Here is a 27467-nt window from a genome sequence, read left to right on the forward strand (position 1 = left end):
GAATGAATTTCGGAATACCAGAGGTTACATATGCAGAGAAACTCTATCTCAAAAAATCAAAACAAAAAACCAAACCAATCCAAAAAAACCCATGATGAGACCCTGTTCCCAAGATATAAAAAGAACATAAGACTAAAGTCTGGATGTATTTGACTGCAAAACCTTTTTTATTACTACATACTAGTTCCTAATTTTTGAAAAGATTTATTAATTATTGAAAAGTAATTGATTTATTAATTATTAATTAATTATTAATTATTGAAAAATAATTTAAAACTTTATGAGAGAGAGAGAGAGAGACAGAGAGAGAGAGAGTGTGTGTGTGTGTACCAGGTATATGCTGTTGCTGTGAAGGCCAGAAGAGGGAGTGGCATCCCCTGGACATTTTACAGGTGTTGTGAACTACGTGACTTGAAAAAACAGAAAGTGTCCTTGACCACCGATCGATCTTTCCAGCATCTGTTTCTAAAAAAAAAAAAAACCCAGGTTCTGGGATTAAAGGTGTGTGTTGACATGCCTAGCTTGCTTTCATATTTGATAAATTTTCCCCCTTTAAATGGAGATTCTGCATATGAGAGAAAGCATTTGTCCTTCTGAGTTGTCTTATCGCACACAACACAATGAGTCTCCCACCTCCACCCCCAGTTCCAGAACTGATGACAGAACTGCAATGGTTACAGAGCGCTGTGTGGTGCTGGATAAAAATCGAACCCTGGTTCTCTGAAGAGCAGCTCGTGCTCCTAACCACTGACACTGATACTCTCCCCAGCCCTGCGGTGTCTTTCCTTGATGACAGTCATTCTGACTGGGGCGACACGAAACCTCAACACAGTTTTGGTTTGCATTTCCTTGATTGCAAAACAACAAACATTTTTTCCATAAATTTATTGATCATTTGTACGTCTTTAAAAGGTATTGCAATTTTGGAGTGTTTTTGTGTATGAATGTGTGTATGAGTGTATATGAGTGTGTGTATGAATGTGTGTATACGAGTGTGTGTATGAATGTGTGTATACAAGTTTGTGTGTGTATGAGTGTTTGTATGAGTGTGTATATTAATGAGTGTGTGAGTGTATGTATTAATGTGTATACAAGTTTGTGTGTGTATGGGTGTATGAGTTTGTGTGTGTGTATGAATGTGTGTGTACAAGTTTGTGTATATGTGTGTGTGAGTGTGTGTATATGGGTGTGTATGAGTGTATATGGGTATGTATGTATGAGTGTATGAGTGTGTATGGATGGATGTGTATATGGGTGTATGTATGAGTGTGAGTGTGTGTGGGGTGTATGTATGGGTATGTGTATAAGTGTGTATGAATGTGTGTGTATGGGTGTGTGTATGAGGGTGTGTGTGTGTATGTGTGTGTCTGTGTGTGAGAGTGTAGAGGTGAGTGGACAACTTGCATGAGTTGGCTCACTCCCCCTGCCATGTGGATCCTGGGATGGAACTCAGGATGGCTTCCAACTCTTTACAATCCTCCTGCCTCAGCCTCCAGGCTGCTGATATTATAGGAATTAGATACCACACTCAGTTTGAAGCCTTTTAATTTCATAGCATTTCATTAGAAAATTCTTTTTTCTTTCAAGACAGCCTTCTGGCCTTGAACTCAACACATGGTAGATGACCTTGAACTCTCCATCCTCCTGCCTCCACCTCTCGGTAGACCCAAGCTTTTGATAAATACCTGTTTACAGTCTTTGAAATGTTCTGGGCAGCCCAACAGCAGAAGCTGAGTAATTCTGGTCTGTGTTTAGAGGGCTGTCCCTTGGCTTTTCATACCCCAGAGGGATGCAGTAACCTCCTGGGCAGCAAAGTGAGAAAAACAAAAATCGGGGAATGCAGAAGTTGAAGCAATCCAACAACCACAGTCACCCACACAAAGCCCTTTTTGGATCCCTTTAAAAACAACCAGTATCATATTGAGCAATCTAGCTGATGTCCAAAAATAGTGACCCGAGGAGTCATGTCTGAGTGTGCTGGCTCTGAGACACAGGAATGCAGGCCCCCCGAGGCTTCCCAGAGGCCTCCTGCCCCCCTATGCTGGCCCTAACGAAACCTCACCTGTGCTTCTCACAGGGAAGGCTAGGTAGTAAACTCCAGATGTCCAAAACTCAGCTCAGCCGCAAGTGGCTCGATTTCCAAGTCATGGTATTTTTGGTTAAAAACAATGTGACCAGGTTGGGCTGCGGTTTTTCAATAGAAGTTAATGAGGGAAAAGAGAAGTTAATGAAGAAAATAAAAGTTGATCGAAACCCTATAAAACTTTTGCCGCTGTACCAGTTCCAAATCCCCGGGACTGGAAAATGCTTTTGTAACTAAGTGAGATCTCTTTCCTTCCTTTAGAAGAAGACGAACGAGAGAATTTGGCTTTCTTAGAAGTCAAGAGTTCTGTATTTGTTTCTATGGCACATGTAATATGTCTGTAAGAGACGGTGTGGGCGTGCATGTGCTACAGTGTGGAGGTCAGGAGAGAGCTTGCTGGAGTCAGCTCTCTCTTTGTACCCTGGGCTCCAGGGACTGAACTCAGGTGGATGGGTTTCCCTGGGAAGCACTTTTTGTTCGCTGAGTCATCTCTCTGGCCCAAAGATTGGTTTTATGCTGAACAAACATACAGATTAGCCTAGAGATTTGAACAGTCACATACAAGTTATTTAGCTCCTGACTTCATTGGGAAGTTTCCTGTAAACTGGATCAGGTGTCAACCCTAGTCCCAGGTACTTTGGAAGCTGAGACTTGAAGTCCCTTTGAACCTGGGGCCAGCCTGGGTATCACAGTGAGCCTTTGCAAAATAAAGAAGAAATAGAGAGAGAGAGAGAGAGAGAGAGAGAGAGAGAGAGAGAGAGAGAGAGAGAGAGAGAGAGAGAGAGGAAGGAAGGAAGGAAGGAGAAAGGAAGGACAGACAGATAGACAGACTAAAGCCAATCTTGTTCCTCTGTCCTCACTGCCTTACTATGTCCTATCACTCACACCAGCTAGGCTACTATGAAACATGGGAAAGCAGAGCCTCACAGCCCTGCCTCAGCCCCTACTGCAAAGGATGAGAAGCTTTACTCAGCAGATACTACACGATAAAGATAGCATGCTTGCAGGTTCACACATGGCCGCCCAGTAGATTCTCACAGAGCATTTCAGAAGTGAATGGACCAGATCCAGGGCCCAAGACTCCGTCTTCAAATACTTGACTAGTTTCAAATCTCTATGTCAACTGTTCTCCATCTGTGGGTTGAGACCCCTCTGGGGTTTCAGATCAAATATCGTACATATCAGATGTTTATACAACAGTAGCAAAATTACAGTTATGAAGTAGCAATAACAATAATTTTATGGTTGGGGATCACCACAATATGAGAAACTGTATTAAGTGGTTCAAGCATTAGGAAAGTTGAGAACCACTGGTCTAGGAAATCTCTGCCCTGTCCTTTGTGTTTATTAAAACCTAGAGGCTGAAGAGATAAAGAACATGGACTGAAGAGATAAAGAACAAAGACTCAAATTTGGCATTACAGTGGAACCTGTAAGGCCAGCTCCAAGAAATCTTACATGCATATACTTGAAGACAGGCACATAGTTGTTGTTTTTTTTTTTTTTAATGAATCTCTAAAAATAAATGGCAGCTGAAGAAATGGCTCAGCAGTTAAGAGTATTGGCTGCTTTTTCAGAAGACCCCAGGTTCATTTCCCAGTATCCACGACTCACAAGCATCTGTAACTCCAGCACTAGGAGTCAGATGCTCTCTTCTGGCCTTGGAGGGGACCAAACACAAACATGGTACACAGACATACATGTAGGCAAAACACCTATACCCATCAAATGATTAGCAATAATAACAGTAATAAACTTATTCATCATTGAGGTCCATATGAAGTGCTGTCAGGAAACCTTCAATGGCCTTCAGTGCAACTGTTCCCTTATTCTTCTGAACTGATCGCATAGAGGGAATGGTGCGTCCTACTCTGGTTTTGAGCCATGGGATAAGAAAAGATTGTACATTAATATTCTTGCCCCATCTCTGTCTTCCCTCACCTCACTAACAGAGTATCTTAGATTGCCCTCAAATGCATTGTCCTCCTGCCTCAGTTTCCCAAGTCGGAGATTACTGGTGCCTGCTGCCACCCCTAGCTAGGATTCCTGCTGTTTATGGAGATTCTGCCATTTCACAACTCTCCTTACATCCTGACCTGTCATATAAATAAGAGAAAAATAAGAGCTGGCATGGAGGTACAGCTTCTAATCCCGAAGCCAACCTCATCTATATAGTGGATTTGAGGCCAGTTTGGGCTACACAGACCCTGTCTCCACATTATACAAATAAATAAATAAATAAATAAATAAATAAATAAATAAATAATAAATAAAACAAGGAAGAGTGTATACTCCCTGAGGGTATGACTCCAAACCACCTGTGTCATGTTGAAATTTCCCTGGAATCCATATTTTATGTTTAAAATCTGCAGAACAGTGTTAGGGACCATATTTCTAGGCTCCACATGTGGGCCCTACTCTGCATACAGGGAGAAATAAAGTCTTAAAATTGTCCTTTTGAAAGTATTTAATTTTAGTGTATGCATGCATGTGTGGGAATATGTATGTGTGTGCGTGGGGGGGGGGGAGAGGAAGAGGAGAGTGTGTATGTGTGTTGGTGTGTATGTACAGGCCAGAAGACAACTCTCAGAAGTTAGCACTTACTTCTACTTTGTTAAGACTGTCCTGGATCTTTCCTTGGTGCTCCAGATGACTTAGCCTGAGGGCTTTCAGCAAGCGTCTCTTGTCTCCACCCACTATCTCTGTGTGGGAATAGAGGGCTGCAGTTACAGATACATTGGGTCAGATTCTTTGTTTTTCCATGGATTTGGGATTGAATTCGGGTTGTCAGGCACATCAAGTGGTTTTTATCCACTGAGTCATCTTGCCAGCCCCAAATTCGTGTGTATGTATGTGTGTGTGGGGGCGGGGGAGGGTTGCCCTCCTCTCACAAAGGGCCTGCAATCTGCTAGGCAAACGCTCTGTCATGGAACTACATCCCCAGCCCTCAAACAACTATTGGAAAATTAAAATAATGTCTTCCTTGTTGCTTTGTGCCGTGGGAGCCCCTTGCCCTGTTCCCATGTGCTCTGACGGAGGAAACCTCCAGGTACACACACTCCTCTGAGAGCTTAGGACTGGGTGAACCATATGATCCGTGAGCTTTGCGATGCCACAATTCTTTAATCTTTTAGGTTTGTCTTCTAATGCCATTTAATTCTTTTCCTTTTTGTTATTGTTGGGTTTTTTGGTTGTTGTGTTTTGTTTTGTTTTGTTTTGTTTTGTCTTGTTTTGTTTCGAGACAGGGTTTCTCTGTGTAGCCTTGGCTGTCCTGGAACTCACTCTGTAGAACTCAGATCCACCTGTCTCTGTCTCCTGAGTGCTGGGATTAGAGGTGTGAGCCACGTTGCCTGACTGGTCATTTTAACTATTTTATACTGCTGTATAATGTCACATCCAGTTTCAAGGCCTCTAATATCTCTGTCTACTGCCTGGAGAGCACAGTGCAGATCATCAACGACACCCATGGATGATGTAGCACCATGGGTTTGTCCTTTGACCTTATCAAAGGAGATGTTGGGTTGGGGTGCAGCTCGCTGGTAGAACACTTTTCTGACATGCACAAAGGCCTGGAGTTTGATTTCCCAGCACTGTAAAAATTTAACTTTTAAAAATAATACTATATTTTATTATTTTTAACCACTTTCACATGTATACACATTTAAAATACTATATACTTTAAGCCTATGCAATTTCATCTAGAAAAAATTAACAACCTGAAAATAAAAATATAACATGAGCCAAGATAAGGACCCGTATTCAATTCCCAGTATCAAAAGAAAGGGGTGTGATCGAGGGCAAGGTATGCATCCAAAAGAACTGGCAACCAGGGCCAACAGATCTGCCACCCTTGCCTGCTTGTTACACCATCCACAGTAAGCAAAGACAGTGACAGCTCAAGTCTTCACCGGTAGATGAAAGTATCAACAAAACACAGTAAGGGACGAAATTCTGATATGTGGTCTAGCATGGGTGGCTCTTGAAGACATTGGGTGAAAGCAGCCGGCAGCACAGCAAGAGTAAGGGCAGTTTGCGCTACATATTGATACATTTTCATACATACATTTTCTTTCTCGAAAACCAACAAATCAGAAAAAGGAAGAAAGAGAAAAAGACGGGAAACAAACACACTGGGACAAGCATCTTTGCTTTCCAGTTATCTTGAAAGGCTAATTCACAGAAACTAGGGTCTGGGGAGTAAGGGACCACTAGTGACTGCTTAACTGTTTTATGGATGTATTTATTTACTGATTGGTTGATTGGTGCAATGAACGTTTTAGGATGGAGTCTAGAGAGATGGCTCAGTGGCTAAGAGCACATATTCTGTAGAAGACTCTAGTTCAGTTCCCAGCACCCACACCAGGCAGCCCACAATTGCCTATACCACCAGAGAACATAACTCACCAGCCCTCCTGGCATGCACGCACAACACACACACACACACACACACACACACACACACACACACACACACACACACACAATCTTTGAGGGTTTTGTTTTGTTTTGTTTTAGTTTTTTGTTGTCATGTTTTTTGCTTTATGTCTTGATTGGTTGGTTGGTTGGTTGGTTTTGAGACAGGCTCTCTCTATGTCCTGGAACTTACTATGTAGCAGAGGCTGACCTTGAACTCACAGAGATCTTCCTACCTATGCCTCCTGAGTGCTAGAATTAAAGGTATCGTACATTTGGCTCTAAAATTAAAATTTAAAAATTAAAGTTTTAGGGTGGGTGAGATGGTTCGGTAAGTAAAGGCATTGGCCACCATCCTGGGACCCAAGGCAAAAATGGACTCCTGAAATTTGTCCTCTGATGTCAACATGACCACTATGGCGCGCGCGCGCGCGCACACACACACACACACACACACACTAAATAGATATAAAATTTACAGATTGGTTTAAGGTTTAGAAACATACAGCCGTATTATGCAAGCATTCATTCTGAGTGCTCAGGAAGCAGAGGCAGGAAAAAAAGGACCTCAGCCACCTGACAGGTCTCTGCTCCACAAGAGAAAAAGAAAGGTTTGGATATCGATGACCTCTGTGATGTTTGTGACACTCCGATAGTAACCATTGCCACGGAACCCTGCACACACAAAAAAAAAAACCCCACAGGCAAACAGAAGATAAGCAAGAGCATCAGCAATGGGCTGTTTTCTCTCCGGTCCGAAAGGGCCCGGTTTGCCCAGAGAGAATACACAAAGGATTGCGCGCAGCCTGCGCAGCTGCACGCAAGGCAAGCGGCACCGTTGTGGAACCTCTCCTTGAAGACGAGAAAACATTTCCTTTCTTTATTCCTATGGTTTTTTTTTAGCAGGGTTCCTTGGTTGTCCTGGAACTGGACACATAGCCCAGGATGGTCTCAAACTTCCAGGAATCCTCCTGCCTTAACCTTCAGAATGCTGGAATTCTGATCATGTACGACTGCCATACCTTTTGATGTGGGGGCAGGATCACTTGCTCTGCTGCTGTTTGGTGACAGGGTTTCACTGTGTAGCCTTTGGTTGATCTGGAGTACCTTTCTTTCTTTCTTAAGATTTATTTATTTAGTTAGCTAGTTAGTTAGTTATGCATATTGGTATTTTTTTCAAAGAGGACATCAGATTCTATCTTAGACGGTTGTGAGCCACCATGTGAATGAGGAGAATTGAACCCAGGTCCTCTGAAAGAACAGCCAATGTTCTTAAATACTCCAGCCCTTGCGCGTCCATCCCTCCCTCTTTTTAAGAAATGGTATCAATCAGAGCAGGCAAGATGGTTCTGTGGATAAATGTTCTTGCTGCCAAACCTGACTACTTGAATTCGATCCCCAGGTCCTACACAGTGGACAGGAAGGACCAAGTCTTGTAAATTGTCCTCTGACATCTACACACGAGCTCTGGCACTCGTGACTCATACACTCCTCCACTACCAAGCACTGAAAAAATAAATAAATAATTTTTAAAAATGTAAAGAAACAAAACCATCTCTGCCAATGTCAATAAGTTCACCCTTTGGGAGGGTCCTGTTTCTCAGTATGTCATTCCCTGGACAATTGGCGGAAGTAGGGCAAAGGCCCAAGCCTCATCCCGTGAGACAATTTGGAGGGATCGGATTCCAAATGTCCACCTGTCACCTGAGTTTCATTAAACCTGTAATGTCACCACTGATGCTATTTATTCCCAATGCCCTGAATTTTTTCCCAGGAATTCATTAATTCACTAGTGAGTGAAGTTGTGTCTCTGACAGTGATGTGATAATGAGAAAAAAAGTGAATTCGAGGAAGAAGTAGAATGGGGGCTCATTAACATTCCAAATGTGATGTCCAGGGAAGTCAACTGCCGGGAGTAAGCGATGGCTTGAACTATGAGACTTTGCATGGAGAGATTTTGTAGAGGCAGGATATGTGCTCTGTGTGACAGGACATCCAGTCTCTGTAGTTCAAGACTGGCCTGGTCTAGATAGAAAGTTCCAGACCAGCCAGAGGAAATACATAATGAGACCCTGTCTAAAAAAACAAGGAAAAAAAGGAAGGAAGGAAGGAAGGAAGGAAGGAAGGAAGGAAGGAAGGAAGGAAGGAAGGAAGGGATGCTCTTCCAGGTGAACAGGGCTCAGATCCCAGCACCCACATGGTGGCTTACAACCACCTGTTGGTCCTCTGCAATAGAAGCAAGTGCTCTTAACCACTGGGCCAGCTCTCCAGGTCCCCAGCAAGATTTTTTTTAATGAAGAAAAAGAGTTCAATTTAAAAAAAAAATCACTTTTTGACACACACACACACGCAATAAAAAAAATTGCTTTTTGGTGCAAGCAACTAGTCTTTCTAGCTATCTTGTAATGTCATTTAAAAAAAATTTAGTGGGTTGGGAGGTCAAAGTTTACTCTCTGGATGCTGTGGGACTGAGTTTGCTTGCTGAGCCAGGAAGCAGGGTGGTCAACCCCTATCTCTACTGAGGCACAAAACTGAGTGTAACAAACTGAAGGAACATGTTCATGAAGCACAAGATGCTCCTGAAATGCCATTTAATGCCACTTTAAGTCACTGTGACTATTATCATTATTGTTACCATAGTTTTAAAATTAGGAAGCATGCACACACCTTAGTATGATACTCAGGGACACACACACACACACACACACACACACACACACTGCTCACTACCATGATACCAACTTGAGAAGTGTCCAGTGCTATTGTCTCTTGATTCTTGCTACCTGTGGTGCCTAGGCTGACTTTTTAGAGGAACAGCCTCAAAGGAAGCTGGACATTAAGCATAGCAGAACTGCCCTGAATCATTTCATCCATGTGGCTCTGCCCACCACAGCCCCGCCCATCTTTCCTGGACCCAACCCACGAGGTAGATGTTGGATACCTGGTGGTGGTGATGCTGTCGTGAGGAGGAGCCCACAAGAGCAAGCTCAAATTTGAATGCCAGGGGCCAGTGCTCTGTCACACAACGGCACTGAAGCAGCCTTGCTTGAAGCAAGCTTCCTTTGGCCTAAGACTTTGAAGGAGTCAAGACAGTCACGCTGGAGACCGATATGGACAGGTAACAAGACAATCTCATATGTGTGTGCGTGTGCTCCAGTCTTGATGCCTGGCTGTCTGAATGGAAGGCTTTGCCTGTCTGTGTGCACATTTCCTATTCTGTCCATCACCCTCTGCTCAGGTCTTTTGGGTTCTGGACCGAACTCTAACCCCGAGGTTCTTTACTTCGCCTGGTTTCTGTCTTCTCTGTGTTGCTAAGGAGATAGGAAGTCTTGACTCATCCTGGAATTTGGATTTTGAGCTGGAGCTGGCTTGTGACAATAACAACAAAGCCTTAGAAGTCCGTGGCACAAAGAAATCATAGCAACTCCTTACTAAAAACAGTAGTGGTTACTTTCATAATTGTTTGGCAAATATTCAACATTTTAAGACTCTTTAACCGGGAGTCTTTACTGGAATCATTTAACTATAGCAAGGAAATCTGTACTTCTTAAAAATACTAAACATTTGAGATGAATTGCTCGCAACTCATTGCAATGGTGTCTAATGAAGGAGAGAATTTTATTAAAACAGGCAATTTAGTGTTATAGGCTTAACTGTTAGACACTTAGTGTCAGTTTTACTGTTTAATTCATCTGTGCAGAGATTTCTTAGCTTCTTGAAAGCTTTTCGGGCTCTTATATGTGGTTCATGATGAGCCACTATCAGAAATTTTTCTCTCATTTTTCTACCTTTATTGCCAGTGTGTGAGTCACTGTGCCTAAAAGCCATACACTTGAGTCCACTTCCATTTGGCTATGAGGTTTAGAATGTGGAGTTAATATAGTTAACGGTAGCAAGGGTGTTCTTCAGATTCCAGATCTTTCCTTCCTTGTCTTCCTTCTTTCTTATTTCCCTTCTCCGTCCCCTTTTTTCTTCTCCTCTTCCCCCTCCCCTTCTCCCCTTCCCTCCTCCCCCTCCTCTTACCCCTCTTCTTCTCCCTCCTCCCCCTCCTTTTACCCCTCCTCCCCTCCTCCCTCCTCTTCCTCCTCTTCTCCCTCCTCCCTTCCTCCCCCTCCTCTTACCCCTCCTCCCCTCATCCTCTTCTTCCTCTTCTCCCCTCCTCCCTTCCTCTTACCCTTCCTCCTCTTCCTCCTCCCTCCTCTTCCTCCTCTTCTCCCTCCTCCCTTCCTCCCCCTCCTCTTACCCCTCCTCCCCTCATCCTCTTCTTCCTCTTCTCCCCTCCTCCCCTCCTCTTACCCTTCCTCCTCTTCCTCCTCCCATCCTCTTCTTCCTCCTCCTCTTCTCCCCTCCTCCCCCTTCTCCTCCCACTCTCCCTCACCCCTATTAGGGACCACATTGAGGACCTCATACATGCTAGACAAATACTCTGCCACAGAATTACATCCTGAGCCCTCAAAAGGCAACCAACCAACCAACCAACCAACCAGACAAACAAACAAACGTTCGCAGCAGGCAGGCAGACAGCATCAGCTGCTTCTGAGTTTATAGTGAATTTTGAAACCAAATCTGAGATCTATGATGGAGCGCTGATGGAGAAGGGGCTGGGAGAAATCTATGAGCATAGCAACCTGCAAACAAAGACAAAGGTGAGGCTGAGGTTCAGGGAGAAACAAACAAGAAGGTGGAGACAGCACTGACCAGAGAGTAAAGGCAGAGGGTAACTCAAGGCAGCCCTGTTACTCTGCCGGGATTATTTTTAACCCTTTGTGTCTGGTTTGCATTGCTGGGGAAGCCGCTAATGCTCTGCATCAAAGAGCACAGCTGTGTCAGCAGCTGGCAGTCTACAGGCCCGACACACCCCCGCGCAAAGGCCTCCCTCCTTGGAGGGACATCCTGAGGAGAGCGGGCTGGAAATGGGCTCCCAGCTAGAGCTGAGGGAAGTGGAGGATCAAGGTGCCCAGTCCACAGGTCAGGACTGTGCAGCTCCGCCCACCGTGCCTGGAATCTTAAGACAGAAATGGCCTGTTATATCTTCCTGTGGTTCAGACTCAATTCTTCTACTTGTGACACATCCTTCTTTTTCTAAACTCCAAGGATACCTTTCCTTCATAAAAACAGCACTGGCCCCCAATACACACTGGTAAACATACACACACACACACACACACACACACAGATATACACACACAGAAACACGTACTTACACTTCTACCCACAGTATGTGGGAAAACGTTTTCTAGGGCCATGAGTGCGGCTCCGTGTCACAGTACTCACGAGCATATACAAGGCCCCAGGTTCAACCCACTGAAAAAGACTCTACTTTTCCCACCTAGGTAACACAGAAAGTTAAGTTAAATAAGAAAAAAAAAATTATTGCTAAGAGATGAAGGTTAAGGTGTTTAAAATTGGCTGGATTCAAGAGATTCCTGTGCTTATTATTATAATATGCTGAACTATGATGATGATGATGATGATGATGATGATGATGATGATGATGATGATGTGTTTTACCACGTACCCTGGGTGGCTTAGAATTCTCCATGTAAATCAGGCTGGCTTCCATTACACAAAGAGCCTCTGCCTTCCCCCAAGTTCTGGAATTAAAGGTGTGCACCACCATGCCCAGCTGCTAAAGGGTTTTACAGGCTAGTAATGAACAGTAGACGTAGAGGTACTAGGATGATTATCATGGCAAATTATTATTTCAAAATAAAGCTATTATCGTTAGAGGCTAAGACGGGAGGATCCGTGAGTTTGAGGCCAGCCTCAGGGGCATAGAGATTTCCAGATCAGCATAGATTCTGCAGCATGACCATGTCGGAAAAAAGTCAGGGACTGTCACTTGTACTGAATTATTATTAAAACATGAGCTGTGATCATGTGAACATGAATTCGGTGATAGTATATGAATATTTTCAGTGGTTCTAACCAACGCGGCACCAAAGTGGAACATATCCAAATTTCAACCAGCACATAAATGAATAAACAAAACGTGTTCTATCCACACAATAGAATATACTGCTCAGCACGAAAAAAGGAGTCAACCACTGATACTTGGATAGATATCAAATTTACTATGTTCAATGAGAGCAGTTACACAGGAAGGAGAAAATGTGATTTTAATGAAATTATAGAAAGTTAGAAATACTTTACATTTACAGAGAGCAGGTCCGTGGTTGCGTGGGTAAGAGGAGAAAGAACAAGTAGCAACAAGGAAGCTTTGGGTATAAGACGGCTAGAGATGTCATCTCTGATCGCGCCGGCAGTCTGGGCTGCGGACCCGTCAGTATTCACGGAGCTGTAGATTTTAAGTGAGTGGAGTTTACTATGTAAATTGTATCTCAACAACAACAAAAGTGAAAGATGGTTTCAATTCTCTTGCATCAAAACCGTATTCAAATTCCTAACTAGCTCTTTTTTTTTTTTTTTTTTTAAATAAAACCAATCTCTGCACTTCCACCCATCACCACTGTGTGGCAGTGCTGTGTCTACAAGTGAGCCACACTTCTGTTTATCATCCGTTATCTCCGGGCTCGGGTTAAGCTGTCCACAGCTTTAAAAGGAACTGCATTTTTTTTTTTTTTTAAAGAAACTTGAGGGCTGAGAAGATGGCTCTGTGGGAGCAGAACTTGCCACGAAAGTGAAAGGACCTGAGTGCAGCTGGCCAAAAGCAGGCACCTGTAATCCCCGTGCTTCTAAGACGTTAGCCAGGGGTGCATGGCAGAGAACAAGAGATTCTGTCTCAAACAAGACAGAAGTCAAGAACCAACACCCAAGGTTGTACTCGGGTCTCCACATGTGTCCTGTAGCTTGTGTTGCCTCTACCGCCACCCCCACCCCACATACATACACATTCAACACAAAGATTTTTTAAATTATTTGTGTGTGTGTGTGTGTGTGTGTGTGTGTGTGTGTGTGTGTGTGTGTCAATGCAGGTGCCCTCAAAAGCCAGAGGTGTTGGATCCTGGTGGAGCTGGAGTGACAGGTGGTTGTGAGCCGCCTGATGCAGGTGCTGGGTCTAGAACCCAGGACCTCTGAAAGAGCAGTTCATGCTCTTAACTGATGAGCTATCTCTCTGGTCCCCATAAAAATTGTATAAGCCTTAGGGGCTGGAGATGTAACTCATTAGTAGAGAACTTGCCAGCATGCACAAAGCCCTGGGTTAAGTCTCAAAGTGGGTGGAGCACACCTGTCATCCCAGGACCTGGGGAGTGGAGGCAGGAGAGACATCCTTGTCAAATTCCCTACCAGCCTGAGCTAGATGAGATCTTAACTCAAAACAAAAATAAATAAAATAAAATAAGACCAACAAAACTGACCAAGCAAAATCCAAAACTGAAAACCCAAAGACCTAAGTGTGTGGGAGGGGAGGGGAGGGGAGCCACGGGGGTAGAGCGGTGGTTTGTCAGACAGCACGTGCTCTCAAACCTGATGTTTTGAGTTTGAGCCCTGGAACTCCCATGATGGAAACAGAGAGCCAACTTCCACAAGTTGCCCTCTGACCTCCACAGGTATGTATGTGTCCATACACATGTATGATTCACACAACAATAATTTTAAAATGTGATATCTTTTAAAGACACAGAGGCAAACTTCTGTTCAATGAAGAATGGGTAGATACTATGTAGCAAGAGATAGCAAGTAGACATGGCCTCATATGAGCCTGTGCTTGGAGAGGGAGGAAGGGCATCCGGCAAGGCCCATCTGTAATGTTCCTTTTCCTGGATGTAGGACAGGGCATCCATGGAATCTGGCTCTTCAAGGAAGAGAGTGACTTTCTTTTCCCAGTAGCTCAGTGGCTTTGATATCCTGTTCTCTTCCTTCCTCCACTGTGACTCAAGTGCTGGAATTGGAGTGTGACTTTCTGTGTTTTCCTTTGCTTCGTTTTGTGGTACTGAGGGCTCAGACCTAGAGCCTCATATAAGATAGGCAACTGCTGTGCTCCTGAGCTATGTTCTTGTCATAGAGCTCAGGCTGGGCTCAAACTTACAGCAATCCCTCCCTTTCCCCCGGCGCCCCCCAAGTGCTGAGGTTACAGGCACAAGCAACCTACTCTGGCCCTCACCAGGCTTTATCACTTGCTTTTTGGAAGAGTTCAGGTTCTGTGATGCTATTAGGGTAGTGGGGAGACGGGAAGGCAGAATATTAAAGAGACGGCGTCTAAGGTTATGTCCAAAGCCTTCAGATCTCCTGTCTTTCAAGTTCTCAGAATGTCAAACTACCATATTTTTCCCCCGAGTCCCAATAGAATTTACAAACTTATACAATTAATTAACTATGAAAACTGAGGAAGAAGAAGTGATCAAGGAGGGTCAAAGAGATAGATGGGCTGGAGAGATGGCTCAGCGGTTAAGAGCACTGGCCGCTTTTCCAGAGGACAATTCCCAGCAACCATACAATGGCTCACGATCATCTACAATGGGTTTTGACACCCTCTTTTGACATGCAGGCATGCATGTACACAGAGCATTCATACATAAAATATATAAAAATACATTTAGAAAATAAAAATTAGCCGGGCGGTGGAGGCGCACGCCTTTAATCCCAGCACTTGGGAGGCAGAAGCAGGTGGATTTCTGAGTTCGAGGCCAGCCTGGTCTACAGAGTGAGTTCCAGGACAGCCAGGGCTACACAGAGAAACCCTGTCTCGAAAAACAAAACAAAAACAAAAGAAAAATTATTCAAGGGCGATCGCCTAGTTTGACTGCTGCGGTGAGGGGGAGGGGTGGGCTGTGGGCACGGGAGGTCTGTTGCTTGACAACCTGGAGTTTGAGCTCCATATAGAATATGGAGGTGGTGACAGGAGGAAGTACAGTGATACCTCAGCTAGAAGACAGCTGCACAAGGTGACTGTCGTGGAGACTCAAGTAGGTTTAGGGATCTCCCACTGGGTCTCAATCTGAAGCCCCGAAGGGTGGATGGATTTTAAGCTGAGTATGTCTCAGGTGTCCAGAAAAGGAAGCAAGACTATGCTTTCCGGTATAACCCAAATCATTATAAAATTAAAAAAAATCACAATGATCGTAATGGGTCTGGGGTTGCAGTCAGTGGTGAAGGGCTTAGCTAGCTTGCATAGGGCTCTAGGCTCAGTCCTCAGCAGGAGCAATGATAACCAGAAGCCTTGCCCTTTCTTCTCTCATTCACAGCCTTCTGATGAAGCAAAAGAAGTTTCTATACCACTTCAAAAATGTCCGCTGGGCTAAGGGTCGGCATGAGACCTACCTGTGCTATGTAGTGAAGAGAAGAGACAGTGCCACCTCCTTCTCGCTGGACTTCGGCCACCTTCGAAACAAGGTACCAGGGGGGCTGGTAGCTGTTGACCCTAAACCTGAGGATGCCCCTAGTGCCAAGTGCTGAGGGGACAAGACAGTCCCAAAGGGGAGAGAAAGAGAAATGGAGACGGAGAAAAAGCTAGCACCTATGTTCCCAAGCTGACCAACTCTGACGGTCCTCCTGCCTCAGTGCTGTAATTACAGGAATGTGCCACCACACTGAACTTTTTCAAGGTTATTTGACTAATGTCTCCACCAGCTTCCTCGGGTCCTTTCCACATTCTATCCAAACACAATAGATTGGACCTGAAGGTTGTTACTCGGTCACACTGGGAACTCTACTGCCATGCCTTCCTTCAATGACAGGAAGAATTGTCTCCAAACTTTTCTGTATCACCCCCTCCCTGCTTCTGATTTGCTTTAAGGCTGAAGTAAATGGACCCGAGAAGCTGCTCTGTGGTTAAGAGTGTCAGTTGCTCTTCTGGGAGACCTGGGCTTGACTCCCAGCTCTCCCATGGCAACTCACAACCATCTGTAACATCTGTAACACCTGTTCCAGGGCATCCAATGCTCTTTCCCAGCCTCCGAGCACAACACACACACACACACACACACACACACACACACACACACACACAGGCAAAACACCCACACACATGAAATAAAAATAACCTTTAAAAAAGATTAAGGTAAAGGCAGTGGTGGCGCATGCCTTTAATTCCAGCACTTGGGAGATGGAAGCAGACTGGTTGCTGAGTTTGAGACAGCCTGGTTTACAGAGAGTTTTAGGACAGCCAAGACTACACAGAGAAACCCTGTCTGGAAAAACAAACAAAAGGGCTGAAATAATAATGCATGCCTGTATTTCCAGCACTTGGGAATACATAGGGAGTCCCTGTATCAAAAACAAGAACAAGAAACCAGCATTTTGATCTATAAATTTTAATTTTCCCAGTGCTAGGGATGAAACGAAGGCCCTGCCTTGCCAGACAAGCCCCACCCCTGAGCTCTTTCCTAACCTCCTCTGGCCCCTCAGGCCCCCAGTGCTTTAATTCCTCAGTTCTGGGTCCCTTCTCAAGCACTTTCTTGAGTGAAAAAAAAATCATGTCTTTAGAATTTTTGAAAATCAATAAAAAAAAAAATAGGTAAAATGACATCAACTCAACTGTTTTCCAATAATTTCATTTCCTCCTGATCAAAAGATCAGAGGCCAATGGTCACCTTTAACCTGATGAGTTTAGCCTTCAGGAACCAGAGAGACAGTCGTGTGGGTAATTAGCTGCCTGAAAGAACAAGAGAACTCCAAGAGAGTTCACCGAATTGCAGATTGGCTTCCACCTGCTTCTCCTGGGCATCTCCAAGACTCCCAGGGAAGAGCTCGGGTGGAGTTGGCTATTTATAATGTAGGTTCCCTTTCGTGGGGCAAACTTGCTTCAACACCATCATTTTACAGTCTCTTCCCTGCTTGGAGTCACGACACTCTGTATTTACAGATGGCTTGATCAAGTGGTACTTTCTCTTCGCACGCAGTGCTCACAACACCAGCTTGATTTACTGCTAAGGAAATAGCGCAAAAAAAAAAAAAAGAAAAAAGAAAAAAAAAAGAAAAAAAGAAAAGATGAGTTTAAAAAAACTATGTTCAGTCTTAGACTAATGATTTTTGCAAATAGGAGGTGGGCCTACTACAGTTGCAGTTATCAAGTCACAGAGATCACATAGCACGCGCGCGTGCACACACACACACACACACACACACACACTTAATTGCCTTCCACTTACTACTCCATACACCAAGTCAGAGAGACTCGAATCTCTTCAATAAGCTTTTCCCTCCAGTCAGTGCCCTAACCCTCCTTACAAATTGTCCTGGCGCCACCTAGTGGCCACACTTCAGTTTTACAACGTGGCATCCAAACAGGCACTTCGGAAACACAAACCCTGCAAGGTGTGTGATGAATCCTTTGTCCCATAACCCGCAGCTTTTCTTTACCCAACGGGTCCAGTGTAATAAAGAGATTTGGCTCCAACAAGTGCTCTCTTAAGAGAGCACTTAGCCGGGCAGTGATGGCGCATGCCTTTAATCCCAGCACTTGGGAGGCAGAGGCAGATGGATTTCTGAGTTCGAGGCCAGCCTGGTCTACCGAGTGAGTTCCAGGACAGCCAGGGCTATACAGAGAAACCCTGTCTCGAAAAAAACAAAACAGCCGGGCGGTGGTGGCGCACGCCTTTAATCCCAGCACTTGGGAGGCAGAGGCAGATGGATTTCTGAGTTCGAGGCCAGCCTGGTCTACAGAGTGAGTTCCAGGACAGCCAGGGCTACACAGAGAAACCCTGTCTCGAAAAACCAAAAAAAAAAAAAAAAAAAAAAAAAAAGAAAGAAAGAAAGAAAGAAAGAAAAGAAAAGAAAGTTAACTTTAGAGGGCTTGGAGCGATAGCTCAGGGGTTAAGAGCACTGACTGCTCTTCCACAAGTCCTGAGTTCAATTTCCAGCAACCACATGGTGGCTCACAACCATCTGTAATGGGGTCTAATGTCCTCTTCTGGTGTGTCTGAAAACAGAGAAATTAAAAATAACTAAATAAATAAATCTTTAAAAAGAAAGAAAGAAAAGAAAAGAAAATTAACTTTATGCTAGGAGTGGCGGTGCACACCTTTAATCCCAGCACTCTGGAGGTAGAGTCAGTTCCCTCTCGGAGTTCCAGGCCAGCTGTGCGGCATCCCCCAGGATCCCAAATGGCCTGGGTGGGAAAGCATGCTCCTCACGTCACCAGCGCTCTCTGCTCTCTCCCCAGTCCGGCTGCCACGTGGAGTTGTTGTTCCTACGGTACATCTCGGACTGGGACCTGGACCCCGGCCGGTGTTACCGCGTGACCTGGTTCACCTCCTGGAGCCCCTGCTACGACTGTGCCCGGCACGTGGCTGAGTTTCTGAGATGGAACCCCAACCTCAGCCTGAGGATTTTCACTGCGCGCCTCTACTTCTGCGAAGACCGCAAGGCTGAGCCTGAGGGGTTGCGGAGACTGCACCGCGCTGGGGTCCAGATCGGGATCATGACCTTCAAAGGTGAGACTGGCTCCCAGGAGTGGGCCATCTGAGTTGCCATTCAGAGTGAGTGTCAGTGGGGAAACTGGGGGAGAGGTGCTACATAAAGATTCAATTCATCAAAAGTATTACTTTATTTTTTGAGGTAGGGTCTCACTCTTCCAGGCTGACCTTCAACTTGCAATTCTCCATCCTCTGCCTTCTGAGTGGTGGAATTATAAGTGTACATTAGTCTCGGAATTTGAGAGATAGAAGTTGGCAGGGCTACAGGTACACTCAGTGACAGAACTCTTGTCCAGCGTGTGCAAAGCCCTGTGTTCCACCCTTAGCAGTCAAAAAATAAATTAACGATGGTAGTGATGGTGGTGATGGTGGTGGTGGTGGTGGTGGTGGTGGTGGTGGTGGTGGTGGTGGTGGTGGTCAGAGAGATGGTTCTGTGGGGGTCACTTGCCTTCGTGACTTAAGTCTGATCCCTGAAATGCCACATGGTGAAAGAAAAGAAATCTCACGAACTGTACTCTGTCTGCCCTTCTGACTTTCTGACATTCACCTACACACTGTGATTATTATGTGGGCGTGTGCCTACACACACACACTCACACATACTCCTTTTATTTATTTATTAATTAATTTATTTATTCATTCATTCATTCATTTTTCTTTTAAGACTATTTTTACTGCTGGAATACATTTGTAGAAAATCATGAAAGAACTTTCAAAGCCTGGGAAGGGCTGCATGAAAACTCCGTCCGGCTAACCAGACAGCTTCGGCGCATCCTTTTGGTAAGTCAGTCTCTCTCTCTCTCTCTCTCTCTCTCTCTCTCTCTCTCTCTCTCTCTCTGTCTCTGTCTCTCTGTCTCTCTGTTTCTCTCTCTTTCTCACCTGGAGCCTCTCAGATATTTATTTGTGTTACGTACTATTTTATATAATGATTACTTCATGGCACTTAAACAGTCCAGCTTTCTCTTCCGTCTTTGCCCAGGGCAGAGATTCCACTAAGACTCCCGCCTCTTGCCTCCTCTTGACTCAGTCTTCATAACTTTTTCCTTTTGTTAACCTCCCCTCAGGTGGAGTTCCTTCCAGGCCAGAATTCTCCCCTTCTTTTCCCTGCTCCTCATCCCAATTTACTTTCCTTTGGAGCCACCCACTTCGTTTAGACGCGTTCCCTTCCCCCAGCTCAAATGTAAAGCCATTCACTCCGTTTGTATCTCTCTTTCTCTGCAGCCCTTGTACGAAGTCGATGACTTGCGAGATGCATTTCGAATTTTGGGACTTTGATAGCAACCTTCTGGAATGTCACGTGTGATGAAATTTCTCCGCTGAAGAGACTAGACAGAAAACCAACCCTTCAACTAACTGATTTTCTTCTTAAGTACTCACTTTTATAAGTGTAGGGGGGCGGAAATAATATGACTTTAAAAAATACTTGAGCTGCATAGGACCTCCCGAGCGATGATGCAACTGAACTTTGTGTGCGACATCGCCATCTACTGGGGAACATCAGAACTTCCAGACTTTGGACCATAAATGATGCTCTCTCGGACCTTTCAACAGAAGGGAATTGCTTAGAACAGCATCTGGAGAGGACCACACGGTTTGTTACACCTACCCTCCATTCTTTGATTCATTTGAATTCGCAAGGGTATCAGTGACGGATTTTTCTATTCTTTTCCTCTGAGGCTCACTTTCAGGGGTCCTCTTCCAACGAGGCCACGGGGCTGTCCTACAGTCTCTGTCGGGTGATCACAAGCCATTCTCTCAAAAGCATTACTATGTAGGCTTGTGCTGTGTGTTTTCATTGTCCGTCGCGTTTTTCATATTCGTATGTGAGAGGGCTTGGGGGTGGGATTTGAAGTATGGATGATCACCTCTGAGTGATTTTAATAAAGGATCTTAAAATGCAGATGAGGACTGCGAAGAAATCACTCTGAAAATGAGTTCATGCCTCAGGAAGCAAATCCCCTGGAAACACAGACTCTTTTTTCATCTTTAATGTCATTAATTTACTTACAGTCTTATGTAGAATAAGAGTTCAAGAGTTCAATCCAGTTTTCAGATCGCTTCCCTTAAACATCTGTAATTCTGCTAAAGAGATTAAACATCCTTAGTCCTTAAGTAACTGGTGCCTTACTATAAAGAAAGGAGCCGAGCATCCAGATCCAGAGTACATGGTCATCATAGCCAGAAACTGCCACTTTTTTCCCCATTAAAAATGGCAGATTCTTCCCTGGCCTCTCATAGTGACTGAGACAGACCACAGAGGTGGTGAACCTCCGGATACTCTGGCCCAACATGGCTGAAAGCTCTGTGGGGGCACAGAGACGGAATGAGGCAGAAATGGCCCCATGTCCCTACTCTCCTTTTCTTGCTACCTTGGGAACAAGACTCTTAAAGGAGCCTGTGATTTAGAAACACCACGAACTCCTAGTAATGAGCACCTGGGAATTGTTCGAGTATGGAGCGATAATCTATTCTCTTTGATGGATGCCAATACAGTTAAACAGAATTTTTCTAGTTTTTATATGTGTATGCAGCTCCCCCAAATTGTTAGCTGTGCAAGAGGGTGGCAAAATAGAATCGTATCTGATGCCAGGAAGAGTGGCATTCATCTATAGTTCCAGCATTCAGGAGGCTGGGGCAGGAGGATTGTAAATTTGAGGCCAGTCTGGGCTGCAAGGTGAGATCTTATTTAAAACAGCATGGCCAGGGTTGGGGTCGGGTAAATTATGTAACAAGGAAAAATACAAGATGCAAGACCATGGCAAGGATATTATGCTTTGCCCAACAAAATGTGGGGAACCAACATAGACTCCCTATTTGTCTCTCTTTATGCCTTGTCTCCCTAACAACAATCTTTGCTGGTGAGAAAAATATTAGAAGAATATCCCTGTGCAGTTATTACCCAGTTGCTGTTATAATGCAATTAAAAGACCCACAGGAAATCCTGTACACACAACCATTATTTATTGTATGTAAGTTGCCAAGGAAGAGGAGAAAAAAATAAAAATCATCAATTTCTTCCTGCATCTATTCCTGTTTTTTTTTTATTTTGCTGTACAACATCCAGTGATATTCCTGCCGTCATTTCCTCTTCCAAAATATTAAAGTAGGTGCCTGACATTTCATGAATCTGAAACTTTAGAAATTACTATAGCTTCGTGCATAGCTGTGACCATCTAAAATCCTAACGCTTTGTCTCAGCAGCTGTGCTCCTGATTTTTAGGAACTCCCCCCTACCGCCCACCCCCCACCCCCACCTCTCCAACCCCCCAGCCACCCTCCAGCCCCCCACCCCCACACAGCAAGTGCATCCTGGCTCATTTTAAGTCCACCGAATACACAATTAAAATGTAAACATTTTGGAGATGAACTACTGAATAAGATGATGTCGAAAAAGTGTTTATAAATTAAAGTTATACAAATCACAGGGTAAGGTGACGCATGTCTTTAGCCTCAGCATTCGGAAGGTGGAGGCAGGAGGATCTCTGTGGGTTTGAGGCCAGGCTGATCTAAATAGACTGCTCCATGAACAGCCAAGAACACTACAAAGAGAGACCCCGTGTTAGAAAAATAAGTAAATATCTGATGAAATAGAATTTAATTGAGAATCCAGAAAATTAACTCACTCGGCTATGACCAACTGATTTCAGATAAAGGCGCAAGGTATGCTGAGTCAACAAATCCTGTTGGGGCAATTTGACATCAGGTGCAAAGAATGTAGTTGACAAGGTGACACCTGCCTGTCCCCTACTTGGGAGGCCTAGTCGAGAAGATCATCAGTTGAAACCAGCGTGGGCATAATAAAAACTGTCCTAAAACAAAACAAATTAAATGATAGATTTGGGCCTCTTCCATACACCACACACAGAAATGTGTTCAACTGCAAGAACTTCCATGTAGAAATTAAAGTTTAAACTTTCAAGATGGCATAGATGGAAATCTTTCTGAGTTTGAATTCCTACCCACTGGGACAGCCACCCACTAAAGACAGTGTCAGTAAGGCGGTGGAGTGACTGGAACTTGTGGACCAAGTTTCAGTTTTTATTGTAGGAATAAAAACTTGTGGACCAAGTTCCAGTTTTTATTGTAGGAATAAAAAATGGTACAGCCGCTGTGGGGAGCAGTTCTGCAGATCCTCAGAAGTTAAATGGGGGAATGCTATTGGACCTCGACAATCCCGTTGCTGAGTTTCTAAGAGAATTACAAGCTTGAGGAGTTAGTTAGACAGATGGCTCACTTGGTAAGGTGTTTGCCTTGGAACCACATGGACCCCAGTTTGATCCCCAGAATCCGTTAGAATTCTGGACATGGTAGTGCAAAATCCCAGCATTCAAGAGGCAGAGACAGCCGGGCCTGAGGCCACTGGTAGCAGCATCTGCTTGGCAAATTCCAGGGGAAGGAGAGAATCTTTTCCTTTTAAGGCCATGCTTGGTGGCACACACCTTTACCCATCACTTGGGATGCAGAGACAGGTGGATTTCTGTGAGACTGAGGTCAACCTGGTCTACATAGTGAGTCTCTATTTAAAAAAAAAAAAAGGCTAGAGCCTAAGGAATGATACCAACACATATATGTGCACATGGCTGAGGACTGATAGCTACATACGCACATGCAAATGACTAAAAGTGCACATGCACACACCACAAATAAGAAGAAACATGTGGTCAAACAAAAATTCATATGTGAATGCTCAGAGTAACATTATACATAATAGCCCCAAAATTTAAATACTCATCAGTTAGTGAGTGCATAAGCATAGCTCGGCACATTTGGCCATAACATGAATATACCTTGAAGGCATGGTGCTGGACCAGCAGGATGGCTCAGTGGGTAACGACCTCATAAGCCAAGCCTGACAACCTGAGCTAGGAGAAGAGAGAATGGACTCAAAGCTGGCACCTGGCCTCCTCGCATGCATCATGGCTCTCGAGCCATCCCCGTGCATATACAATAAGTAAATGCAATTTTTCAAAGAGAGAAAAATAATGATTAATTTCAAAAGAAAACACTGTGCTCTGTGAGAGAAACACAAAACTCCACACGTTGTATGATTCCACAGTAGGAGTCCGGGTGTGTCTGTGCACACCTGTAAACCCAGCACTTGGGAGATGAGGCAGGAGGATTGGGAGCTCGCAGCCAGGCTTGACTACATGAAGTCATGACCAGGGTGGGCTACATGAGACCCCATCTCAAAACAAACAAACAACAACAAAAAAATCCCTGAAGAGACAAAAATCGTTAATAATTGGGGGACTCATAGAGACCACTAAGCACTTGCCAGGGGTTGAAGGAGAGGGAAATGAAAATCTGCTTAGGTTTGGGTGTCAGAATTCTATCAAAGGGAAGCAATTTTTAATAAAATTACTAGAATCCTGTGAATTTAAGCTTTTGTTTTAATTAATTGATCAATTTGCTTTTCTGCGACAGGGTCTCCCTGTGTAACTTTGGCTGTTCTGGAGTTGCTATGGTATAGTCTTGGCTGTCCTGGAACTGAGAGATCCACCTGTCTGTGCTGGGTTAACAAGTGTGTGATACCACACCTGGCCAGCATGTCTCTGAGAGTGGCGTTGCTATCCTCTCTGCCTACAAGACAAACCCCTAAAATTATTCCTGCTGTATCCAGTCTCCAGCCCTGACAGGGGAATTTTGTGCTTCGAGTCTGTCTGCTTATTTTGGTGGTGCTGCATTTGAACCCAGGGCCTCCTGCATGTAAGGCCAACACTCTACTTATAAGCCATACCCCAGCTTCTAAGAGGCCTTATTTATTTATTTATTTATTTATTTATTTATTTATTTATTCATTTATGGTTTTTGCTGTTTGTTGTTGTTCTTGTTGTTGTTGTTGTTGTTGTTGTTGTTGTTTTTCGAGACAGGGTTTCTCTGTATCATAGCCCGGGCTGTCCTGGAACTCATTCTGTAGACCAGGCTGGCCTCAAACTCAGAAATCTGCCTGCCTCTGCCTCCCAAGTGCTGGAATTAAAAGTGTGCACCACCACTGTCCAGCTTGCTGTTTGTTTTTGAGACAAGGTTTTTGTCCACATAGCCAAGGCTAGCTTACAATTGTCTCAACTGAGGCTATCCTTGAATTCCTGATTTTTTCTGCTCCATCTCCTGATTACTACCACTACCAGTACACACCACCACGAGTGGCCCCTAAGTAGCTATCTAACCCCTCTGAGAAAGATGAAAAGCCCCCAGGAGTTGCAAGCTGGCCCAGTACTCACAGGGAAGGGGGATTAGTTCCTGTCAGATATGCTCTCATGAGATACCAGCTTCAGACACTGTCAATCTGAGAAATTAAAACCACTCTGTGATTCTGTGATTCTGTCTAAAAGTTGTGCTGTCCACAAAATGCCACACACTCACTGCTTCTCTCCTGTGAGCTCACAGTTTTATTCTGTCCTAAGCGCACACTCCCTAAACATGAGGCTTCATCACAAAGCCCAGCCACAGGGTTCACACTGTCCACAACCAACCCTCCTTTCCTATCACCGAAGCCCAAACGCTAGAACTGGTTCTATCTGGGAATTCTCGTGGCATCCCATAGCATATGCAAGTAAGCAATACGTTCAGCATTTCCTGGAAACCATTGGCACACAAAACTCTGAGTCACCGATACCTGCGGCTCTCTCTACTGAACGCTTCCAATGCTACCTAATTCATTTTGGCTTATGATCATTAGTGAGCGTTAGTTACGTTTCTGTTGCTGTGATTAAAACACCGTGACCAAGGGCAACCTAAGGAAGAGAGAGAGTTTATCTTGGCTTATCTCACTGAGAACTAAGATACCGTCACTGTGGGGCGGAGGCCTGGCATCAAGTGGCAGGCTTGACGTGAGGAGCAGGAAGCTGGGCAATCACATCTTTTTTTTTTTTTTTTTTTTTTTTGGTTTTTCGAGACAGTGGCAATCACATCTTTAACAGCAAGCACCAAGCAGAGAGTGAACTGGAAGTAGGGCACTATAAAATGTTAAAGCCCAACCCGAGTGATGTGTCCCTCCCCCCTCCCCCACGCCAGGCTGCACTTCCTGAACACCCCCAAACAGCGCCACCTACCTAAAAAAAACGACTTTGACCATCCGAGCCTATGGGGGTGGTTGTCATTCTAACCACAACATGTGACAAGTGCCCTTGCACAGTGAGCCATCTTGCCAGCTCATATTCCACCGTAGGTATTGTATTTCACTAATGCCATCTCTGCAGTGGTGGTAATGACGATTGTTTCTTAAGGAGATTTCATTTAAAATTAATACTAACCCACTAAGTATTTGCTCATTCTTCCAAGAGTTTACTGATCAATTGCTGTATACACGTAGCACCGTGGTCATCATTACACAGACTGCTCTGAAGAAGGCTGAAGGATCCTGGGGCCGGAGAGATAGCTCAGTAGTTTACAGAGCTTCTTGGTCCTCTAGAGAACCCAAGTTCAGTTCCCAGCACCCACATCACACAGCTCACAACCACCTGCAACTCCAGCTCCAGGGGGTCTGACACCCCGTTCTTATCTCCATGAGACCTGCATACATGTGACATACAAACACACAAACACACAAATACAAAAATATCAATAAATCAATTTTTTTTCTTAAAAAGTAGTCTTAAAAATCCATGGACCTAAAGAAGTACTATTTGAAATTTTGAAATGGGACTCAAAGAACTTCTCACAGAAACTAATACATATAGTGTTTTGTAACATAAATAAATGTTCAATCAGTGGTAATTAACCTAAAGGCTGAGACTGCAGCCAGGATGGGAGAGTGCTTGTCCAGCGGGCGCCAAGTCTTGCACTCAGCCCACAATGCAACACACAGCTGGGTGTGGTGGTACATGGCTGTAATCCTAGCATTTGGAGGATGGAGATGTAGGGGGCAGAAGTTCAAGGTCAGCCCTTAAAAATGCCTTGGATGATAAATGCATTTGCCAAGTAAACCTGATAAGCTGGAGTTCAATTCTAGGAAGAACCTCCTGCAAGTTGTCCATTAATCCCCACAGGATTGCAGTACCCACATGTGCCTTCAAACAGAGATAATGTGTGTGTGTGTGTGTGTGTGTGTGTGTGTGTGTGTGTGTGTAACTATATATATGTGTGTGTGTGTGTATATATATATATATATATATATATATATATATATATATATATATATAGTTTGTTATTAAAAGTTCAAGATTGCCAGGCAGTGGTGGTGCCACACGCCTTTAATCCCAGCACTTGGGAGGCAGAGGCAGATGGATTTCTGAGTTTGAGGCCAGCCTGGTCTACAGAGTGAGTTCCAGGACAGCCAGGGCCACACAGAGAAACCCTGTCTCAAAAAACAAAACAAAATAAAGTTCAAGGTCATCTTCAGCTGCAAAATAATAGTAAAACTGAGATCAATCTGGGCCTGTCTCTACAACAGCAAAAAGATAAAAAAGTAAAACACAACATTAAACCTTTATTTCACGTATTATTTACTTAGTGGGATATGTGTTCTGGGACTAAAGACCTGCACTCCCACACCCAGCCTCGGCCCTTATTTTAACAACCATAAACAACGGGCTTATCACTCATTACTTTTGCCTCCCTAAAGGACTAAATTTTCATGATGTGCAACGATTTTATATTTTGTTTGTGCACAACCTTTAAGACTTGTTTCCAGGCGTGGTGGCACACACCTGTAA

The 27467-nt window shown here is 44.3% G+C and overlaps 1 protein-coding gene and 1 pseudogene across 1 annotated transcript; one reads left to right on the forward strand and one right to left on the reverse strand.

Annotated features, from left to right (window-relative positions):
• Nucleotides 1-9527: 9527 nt before the first annotated feature.
• Aicda (activation induced cytidine deaminase) lies at nt 9528-20896 on the forward strand. The gene is made up of 5 exons (XM_034512215.2): nt 9528-9614; nt 15643-15790; nt 18561-18831; nt 19478-19593; nt 20035-20896. Exons 1-5 carry the CDS (start codon nt 9607-9609, stop codon nt 20086-20088), a joined length of 597 nt encoding a protein of 198 aa, XP_034368106.1. The 5' UTR covers nt 9528-9606; the 3' UTR covers nt 20089-20896.
• Nucleotides 20897-20905: 9 nt separating this feature from the next.
• Nucleotides 20906-21577, reverse strand: LOC143443635 (cytochrome c oxidase subunit 7C, mitochondrial pseudogene; annotated as a pseudogene).
• Between the last annotated feature and the right edge of the window lie 5890 nt (nt 21578-27467).

The sequence above is a fragment of the Arvicanthis niloticus genome, chromosome 9 (assembly GCF_011762505.2).
Source record: "Arvicanthis niloticus isolate mArvNil1 chromosome 9, mArvNil1.pat.X, whole genome shotgun sequence".
Lineage (NCBI taxonomy): Eukaryota > Metazoa > Chordata > Mammalia > Rodentia > Muridae > Arvicanthis > Arvicanthis niloticus.

Bases quoted from the DNA above. Each gene is read 5' to 3' on its own strand.
- Aicda (XM_034512215.2), top strand. The intron at 15,791-18,560 runs GTACCAGGGGGG...CTCTCTCCCCAG, and splicing joins TCGGCCACCTTCGAAACAAG to TCCGGCTGCCACGTGGAGTT. The intron at 18,832-19,477 runs GTGAGACTGGCT...TTTTCTTTTAAG, and splicing joins CGGGATCATGACCTTCAAAG to ACTATTTTTACTGCTGGAAT.